Here is a 9,414-nt window from a genome sequence, read left to right as displayed (position 1 = left end):
ATCCCTGGATTAAAATTTGGTAAACACAAGAAACCAGTTTTTATTGCAGTCAGGAACCAGTGTGTTGACTCTGCTAGTTGTTTATGTTAATACCCTAACTATACATTCAGGAAATACTAGAAGTAGCCCAGAGTGTTTGGGGGACACAGGTGGATTTTGTTTAAAACTCTACTTATCACCTGACTGCTGTAAGTCTCCACTATGAATATATGCATGATGTCCTGGTTTGCAGAAATCAGTCTAAGACAAGTTCAGTACTTTCAAAAAATCTAGAAATTTCTTCCCTCAGTGCAAAATAACTGCTCTGGTAAATTGCCGCAGGTTACTTTGGAGAAGGTTAAGAGGACTGTATGTAATACAAACGTGATGTTATTGGCAGGAATTTTTCTCAGATGGCTCTGTGAGTGGGAATTATATCAGGCCTGGAAAATGGATAAGAGATCCTGACTACTGTAGTGGCTCTAGTCAAACCTATAGTTTTCGGTTACATAAATCAAATGTGGCCACTCTGGTCCTTTGTACGATATGACCAACTGACCAAGGCCCAGCAGTCCCGTCAACCTCTGCTATAAAGCTTCCAGGGTGCTAGTTCTCTTCTCACCAGTTTCTCAGTGCCTTGGTAAAGAGTCAGTCAGGCTCTTATGAGGGACAGAGTAAGGTAGATGATGGGTGAACAGATCACATCACAAATCCTCTCTAGCATTCCCCCTTTTAAAGTCTTTGATCTCCTGTGTATTGTTATCAAGGAATTTCTAGCATCTCACCTCCAATTTAGACCAGACCAGGCACATTCAGGATCATGTACCCACAGACCTCACCTCCAATTTAGATGAGGCTCTGCTGAGTCAAAACATCAACCAAGTCAACAGAACCACACCCAGCTTTTCAAGCTGTCAAATTGAGAGAGACTCTGGGGTGTGTGTGCCCATATTGATAATTTTACCCAATTTAAAATTGTGTTCCTTCAAGATCTAACATACCATATCTGCTTCCATTGGTATTCTCCACAAATCAGTGTATAGCATCAAAAACACATTCATGAGGCACTATGTACATATCTGTCCCCAGAACATGCTGGGATCTGACTCTGTCCTGAAGACAAGGAGGGATTATAGGCATAAAGCAGATGGGCTGCTCTTTGCAAGGTAACTAACTCCCTGAAGGGGTCACCCACCAAAGCAGCAAACATCTAAGAGCTTCCTCCATTTTATGACACTCAATGGAGCAAAGGATTTAGGATACTGATTCACCCAAGTCTTTCCAAAACTCTTACTTCAGTTCTCAGAATGCCACTTTCTCGACCAGTGTCTAATAAGCCCAGCAAGACTCAGCCAATTGACAGGATCAAACTTTTTCTTAGCCTTAAAGCTCTAGGGAGGCTGGAAAAGTGAACAGCTCACAATTTTACTCTCCATAGAATCAGTAATGACTTGCCCTCATTCAGGAAGAAAATTCACAAAGCCCAGGAAGAAGTTACAAAGGCTAAAATAAACATCTATAAAAATAAAGCCAATGTGTACATTTATCTCCAATGCCCGCGGCCATTTGATCCCTTTCTCTGCTGCCACCCTGTAGCCTCTCTGCAAGGACTACTCCAGTCCAAGGATCTTTCCCTAGTTCTCAGGAGGGAATCTAAGTCAACTGTAAATGTGAGTTACTCCCAAACTGCAAACTTCACCTAGTTTCTGCAATTGAAGTAGACTTAAGAGAATTTGAGATCACACAGGCCAGAGACTAAAACCCGCCAAGTAAAAACATTTCCTAGGAAGAGGCGTATTAATTGTTAGAGCTTATATTTGTGATTTAGTAGTTCTACAATGTTCTCTTTACATAGATTATAAACTATTGCAAGACTAAAATATATAGATTTAACTCATTTATCCAAAGCTGTTGTACAACTGGCAAGTGAAAGCCAGGATCCAATCCGACTTCAGAGCTCATGCTTCTTGTTACTAAAGAGAAAACGCATGTAAACGTTTAATTCCAAACTTCGCCCACTGGCAGTCCCGTAGAAACTTCTGAAAGAATTATTACAAAAATATCATTAACCACCAGCCTACAATACCTTTTCATTATCTGAGTCCTCTTAACCAGTATACTTTATACTCAAATCTATGTGTATACACAAAGCACTATTTCAGCTTCACTCCCATTTCTATGGCCAAGATTTTCCTAGGACTTAATTTTTCACTGATGGCAAAATCATTGCAAGATACAACCCTTTGAATTGATAAAAAAAAACTTTAGATCTCTCAGTAGTCAGTTACAAATTGAAAATCTTAAGTGTGCCCAATCCTGTAAAGATCTTATTACATACTTTCAAAGATAAACCATTCGTTTTAAAAGTAGAAAGGACCAGGCAACATCAGCCTCTTCATCTTAGAGAAGATAGTGCTGGATTTAAGTAAGCCACTTGGCCAGGTTACACCATATTCAGGTACAGTATGTCTATTTTGTGTGATATAGCCTGTGGCCTCCTTTGCTTCCTGTTGGTATGGACAATATACAGCTGCCTTTTTTTAGAGTGTTTAATCTGTAACACCTCGTGTAATGTAACCAGATTTGTATCTGCCAGTTGGCTGTGTTTTCTCATTTCACTATTCTATTACAGCTTTCTTTTGTGATGTTATTTTCCCATGTCCCATTTTAATTTGTTTTACTATTTTCTGGAGTTACATGCTTAGTGGTTGTGCTAGGGATGACAATATCTTAAAATAACCGTATATCAGATTAATACCAACCTAATTTCAACAGACTACAAAACATTTGCTCCAGTACAGCTCCATTCCCTCCTTTGATGCTATTGCCATACAAACTACATCTTTATAGAAGCCATTCAACGGTTTTGTATAATTTTATGCAGTATTCTTTAGAAACTGAATGTCTGTATGCCCACCAGGTCCACTGTGTTTTATCCTAACCCTTAATGTGATGGCTTTTGAAGATTGAGTCTATGGGACGTAGTTTTAGATGGGGTCATGAAGGTGGGTCCCATGATGCTATCCTTACAAAGAGAGAAACAGGGTCTTTCTCCCGCTCTGCCCTCACCAGGAGCCAGATCTACCCAAAGCCTGAACTTCTCAACCTCCTGAACTATGAAAAATGTCTTGTTCAAGCCACCTTGTCTATGGTACTACTTACAGCAGCCCAAGTTAATACAAGTACATTTATACTTTTTATGTTTACTTGACCAGTGCTACGAATTTCTTTATATCAATTTGCATTACTATTTTATGCCCTTTAATTTCTGCCTAAAGAACTCCCTTTTGCACTTCTTGCAGGTCAAACTACTGACAAATTTGTTTTTATATCTTTCATTTTTGAGAAATGATTTGTTTCACATAGAATTCTTGGTTCACTGCTTTTTTCTCTCAGCACTTTGGCTTCCATGATGTCTCATGAGCAGAAAATTGTACACCTTATCACAAAGATCCCTTGCATGCATCAATCACCTTTGTCTTACTGTTTCCAAGTTCCTTAGTGTTACTTAGCAGTTGTGGAGTTTCTTAGGTGTAGACTGTTTTTCACCAAATTTTGAAATTTGGGGCATTTCTTCAAGTACACTTTGTGTCCCTTTACCTTCTTCCCTCCTGGGACTCCCATTATGCATATTGATACACTTGATGGCAGCTCACAAATCTCTCTGCAGGTTCTTCCCCTTCATTACTTTTTTCTCTGATAGGATAATCCCAACTGGCCTGTATTCAAGTTTGTTGAATATTTCTACTAGTTCGAATCTGCTTTTAGCTCCTCTATTGGATATTTCACTTCCCTCTATTGGACGTTTCATTTATTGTATTTTTCCAATCTATTTCTATTTTTTATTATAATTTCTATTTATTGTTATTCTCTATTTGGTAAAATACTGTTCTCAAATTAGTTTTTAAAAAATGGCTTTAGTTCTCTGAACATGTTTTGAAAAGCTGATTTAAGATTTCTGTTCAATTCAGTTCAACATCAGGGCTTCCTCACCTCACACTTTCCTATTTCTTTGCATTTCTTGTAAACTTCTGTTGAAAACTAGACATCTAAAATAATATAACATGGCAACTCTGGATAAAGAAATCCTTTCACATCCTTAAGATTTGTTGTGTTTGCTGTTTGACTAGCAACCTCCCTGGAATAATTCTATAAAGTCAGTATCCTTGCTGTGTGTGACTACTATTCTTCTGCTTTGTTAGCTTAACTGTCAGCTCACGCACGGTTGGACAGAAAGTTCCTTAAGGCCTGAGCCAGTGACTCCTCCAGCCTTTATGAAGTCCTCTGTCAGTGTTTTGGGATATGCCTTCAACACTCCAACATGAGGTTGACAACTCAGCTTTTGCCTTCACTTCTGCTTGCAGACCCTCAATTCTGCCGTAGCTTCATTTGTTTCCTGGGCACGTGGACTGTCTTGCACATGCACGTGGCTTCCCAGATTCCCAAGAATATCTTGGAGCTTTTCCAAACTCCCCACAGACACGTCATTCCTCAGTTTTTCCTTCTGTGTTTTGGTCAGCCCAAATGATATCTCAGCCTCAAGGCAACTGCTATATGCAATAGTTGCATCTGTTATTAACAAACAGGCTGAAGATGAGGCTGTTTGCAGAGTAAGGGGTGTCAGTTGAAATAAAAACACGAATAGTTTTTCAAGTGAGGCACCGAGCAGGTCAAATCATGACAATTCCCTGAATGGGCTTTTGGGGGCACTAACAGCCCTTTCTTTCCCAGACCGCTAAGTTACAAGGCTGTGTGTTTCTGAGTCTACCCTGGAACTAGGACAAGGGGACAGGGCAATTTTTAAAATGCTTCAAAACTTGTTTTTACTGAATTAATGCTTTTTAATTTGTTAGAACCCTTTAGTCAGGATTTAGAGTTCTGAAAAAAATTATTTTGACAACTTTTACAGTTCTCATTGCTTTTATGGAATGTAGGTTTTCATAGTTAATTTCCTTACATTAATTCTGAAGTGTGTTCCAAGGAAACTTTTTACATTTACAACAATTACATACTAATATCCTTTTTTAATAATTGTTTCTAAGATTTAAAACAAGTATTTCTAAGTAGAAATATAATGGAGATTTTAAAAAGACTCCTTTCCTCATCTGGCATTTAAATTATTTTTTGTTTAGTTATCCAAGTCAGAATCCTGAGCCTCAGTTTTTTCAAATGTACAGGGGGAAAAACGTTTTCCTCCCTGGATTCAGAGGAAATGGGATGTGAAACTATTACAAAGCTACAGTAATGAAAACAGTATGGTACTGGCAAAAGGTCATCATCAGACTGATGGAATACAGAGCCCCAAAATAAACTCTCACATATATAGTCAATTAACTTTTGAATAAGGTTGCCAAGACAATTCAATGGGAAAAAGGGACTCTTTGTAACAAATGGTGCTGGGAAAACTGGATACCCAAATGCAAACAGTTGAACACTTACCTTTCACCAGATACAAAACTCAAACTGGATCAAAAACCTAAGTGTAAGAGCAACAGCTATAAACTTCTTAGAAGAAAAAACAAGGAAAATCTTCATCACAATGCATTTGTCAATACTTTCTTGGCTGTGGCACCAAAAGAACAGGCAACAACAAAAATGGGCAAGTTGGCCTTGACCAAAATTTAAAACTTGTATACTGCTCTGGCTGGATAGCTCAGTTGGTTAGTTTTGTCCCAAAGCATAGAGGTGGCTGGTTCAATCCCTGGTCAGGGCACATACAGGAACAGATCATTGTTCCTGTCTCTTTCTCTCCCTTCTTCTGTCTAAAATCAACAAAATAAAGCTTTTTTTTGTCCATCAAAGCACACTATCAAGAGAGAAAAGGCAGCTCAGAAAATAAGAGAAACTATTTGCAAATTATATATCTGATAATGGCTTGATATTCAAAATATATGAATAATTCCTCCAACAATGACAAAAAATATTAAAAACAGGCAAAAAACTTGAATAGTTATTTCTCCCCAGAAGATACACAAATAGCCATTAAAATGATGTTTAGCATCACAAGCCATTAGGGAAATGGAAATAAAAACCACATAAAAAAATACCACCACCCAACAGAATAGCAATTAAAAACAAGTGTTGGTGAGGATGTGGAGAAATCAGAATCCTCATTGTACCTTGCTAATGGAAATGTAAGGTGGTACGGCCACTTTGGAAAACAGTTTGGGCTCCTTAAGCACAGAAGTATCATACAATCCAGCAACTTCACACAAAGAATTTAAAGCAGAGACTCTGATACGTACACAAAAATATTCATAGCAGCATTATTCACAATAGCAGAAAATGTCCATCAATCCACATGTCCATCAGCAGATGAACAAAATGTGTACATACATACAATGGAATATTATTCAGCCACAAAAAGCAATGAAATTCTGATACATGTTACAACATGAATGACACCTGAAAATATATGAAATAGACACAAAGAACAAATATTTTATGATTCCACTTACAAAAGGTGTGTAAAATAGTCAAATTCAAAAAGAAGAAGTAGAAAAGAGGTTACCAGGTGCAGGAGTGAGAGGAGGAAATGGGGAGTTAACTGTTAAACGTGTACAGAGTTTGGGATAATAAAAAAGTTCAGGAAACAGCACTGATGGTTTCACGATATTGTGAATGTACTTAATGCCACTGAACTGTACACTTAATAATGATTAAAGTGGTAAATGTAGTTATATATATTTTATCATAGTAAATTTTTAAATGGTAATGTATCCAAAGGCTGGCACCACATTTGGTAAGCCTTTGGTTCCTCAGCTGAGATGGTGGTTACAGAATTTATTTAGATAATACTTTATAAAATCTTGGTAGTGATAATAAACAGTACCCACCCTCAAAACACACACACACACACACACACACACACACACACATACATACAACAAGTACTCTTATCAAATATCTATAATACCTATCAAATATCTAGTTATACTTTGCAAAGGATTACACAACCAATGAATTCACTAATGATGCAGTTTACATCCTCCCATACTGACAGATAAAACCATACATTCTCTACGCACAAAGCTTATATTCACAAATAACTTGTTTAAAGACAAAATTTCAATTAATCACAATGGGAATTTAGTTATTTAATGCAACCACTAATCTAATGTCACCAATAAAATCTAAAATTATATCACAAAACCAGGGTTATATTGAGTGGACATGCATTAATAGTCTATACAATATAACGTTACACCAGAAAAAGGAACTGAATACAAAATTTCCCTTGATTTTTGGTGGTTTTCAAATTTCATGGCACAGATTACCAAAAAAACTGTAAAAACAGTTTTTAAGTATTTTCAATAAAGTAGTAAAAAACTGAATAAGTTTAAATTTTCATATTGAGCTGAAGAGTTAAAACATTGAGCTGGCCCCAATCTGTCAAAAATGACACAGTTAACTTAGGCAAACTTTAGTTACAATGGTTCCCCCTGCAAAAACCCTTTAGGGTTAATTTCTCAATGCAAACATGTCTTTGTAAATATTGTGATAATATAAACTTGGAAACATACCTGAAATAAGAACAAGGATGAAAAATAAAAATCACAAGTCTATCTTATTTCTGACCTGTTATCATAAAGCCTTCTGGGTCCAAATGCCAAGCACTGTCCCTCAATATAAAACTAAGAAGAGTACAATGATTTTTACCCTACTGGCTGGCATTCTTCTACAGAATTAGCTTTTACTACATAGCAAGGCAGGATCAAGCTCCATTAACTTGCTTCTTTACAGTAATTAGCAGAGCACCAAATTTATAAACTGAAACATGGCAACCCAAAATGCTAAACACAATTTTCAAACAGAAACATTTTTTCCCCATTTTTCTATGTGCCATGTTATTCTTAACTTACATAGTGACAACATAAAAAGAATTGGAGAAGCTTTGAACATATCTTGTACTTTCATCAAGGCTAAAGTGCAAAATATCTCCATATCTCTGATACTTTAATAGGAAAAAGAATCAAGCATACATAATAAAGGAACTGAAATGATGGGAGAACTAATACAAAAAAGACCTCTTTAAATATATACTTGAAGACTACTAAGACCTTTCTTCAGTGAAATCTGTAAATGAACCAAGTTCTCACTGAAGTTGAGATGTCTGATTCTTACCCAGGATCAGATATTCCAAAATTAAAGGGGGGAAATAAAATGAAAAAACGTTAACACTGCATGACAATGGACACTAAGTTCATAAAGGACCTCTTCTAAAATTGAGATATTATGGAAGAAAATACCATGAAAACAATCCTATGAGAATTGATTTTTAAGCACAGTAAATTTGAGCCTTGGTCTTCATGAAGATTCTACAGCTTATATAGAATAGAAAACTATAAATATACAAGATTCCAGGGAGAAAAAAGTCAAAATACGTATTATTTCAATTCTGTAAGGTCTAACCTTTTGAGGGAAAATGATAGCTAACTGAACCTTAAGAATACAGAACTATGAAAAAATCCTGGGTTAAAGGGTATTTCAAGTGGGACCACACTCAGTGAAGACATTTTTTTAAAGGAAAAAGAATTCTGAAAAACTGCAGTCCATTCCAAAAAAAGGAAATCTTAAATAAGGGGAGAAAATTCTAATAGTGTAAACAAGTCTGGCTCAGGAAGAAAACTAAACTTATCAAAGATTCTGTCCGTCCATAAAAGTAATGACAAAACATCTTTAATAATAAAGAAATAGGCTATAAAAAAGTTCATTCTTCAAACTGGTTTAGTAAAAGCTCATTTGTGCTCCTTCGTGGGTGCATAATAAAGTTCCATGGGCTTGTTCACTTTCCAGTATTTCTCACTGACCAATTCCAAAGAAAAAGAGCCATTTAAAACCTAAAACAAGAAACAAAGAATTATAAAAACTGCTCAAGCATGGTAATAGTGAGATAGAACAAACATAAAAGTCATGAGAACAAACATTAAAATCCACTTTTAAACAAAAAATCTGGCCCTGGCCGGCTGGCTCAGTGGTAGAGCGTCAGCTCGGCATGTGGAAGTCCCAAGTTCAATTCCTGGCCCGGACACACAGGAGAAGCGCCCATCTGCTTCTCTACTCTTCCCCCTCTCCTTTTCCCTCCAGCAGCCAAGGCTCCATTGGAGCCATGGAGCCAAATTGGCCCAGGTGCTGAGGACAGCTCCATGGCCTCCGCCTCAGGCGCTAGAATGGCTCCTGTTGCAACGGAGCAATGCCCCAGATGGGCAGAGTATTGCCCCCTAGTGGGCTTGCTGGGTGGATCCCAGTCAGGTACATGCAGGAGTTTCTCTCTGCCTTCCTGCTTCTCACTTCAGAAAAATACAAAAAAAAAACCCAAAAATCTTAGGATAAACTTTCTGTTGCTTATACTACAGTGTGTCCATAAAGTCATGGTGCACTTTTGACCAGTCACAGGAAAGCAACAAAAGACGATAGAAATGTGAAATCTGCACC

The 9,414-nt window shown here is 37.1% G+C and overlaps 1 protein-coding gene across 2 annotated transcripts in view; it reads right to left on the bottom strand.

Annotated features, from left to right (window-relative positions):
- Positions 1–9,414, bottom strand: part of RNF2 (ring finger protein 2) — a 49,454-nt gene that overhangs the window by 3,094 nt on the left and 36,946 nt on the right. The window contains exon 7 of one of the 2 annotated variants that reach the window (XM_066361730.1): positions 6,944–8,819. The exons of the other annotated variant lie outside the window; for it this stretch is intronic. Within the exon in view, the coding sequence (XP_066217827.1) occupies positions 8,718–8,819 (102 nt within the window). The 3' untranslated portion in view covers positions 6,944–8,717. Of the gene's footprint in view, positions 1–6,943; positions 8,820–9,414 lie in introns of those variants that run through there. 2 annotated transcript variants of the gene reach the window in all.

This window comes from Saccopteryx leptura, chromosome 2 (assembly GCF_036850995.1).
Source record: "Saccopteryx leptura isolate mSacLep1 chromosome 2, mSacLep1_pri_phased_curated, whole genome shotgun sequence".
NCBI lineage: Eukaryota > Metazoa > Chordata > Mammalia > Chiroptera > Emballonuridae > Saccopteryx > Saccopteryx leptura.
This window is presented reverse-complemented; position numbering and strand designations above follow the sequence as displayed.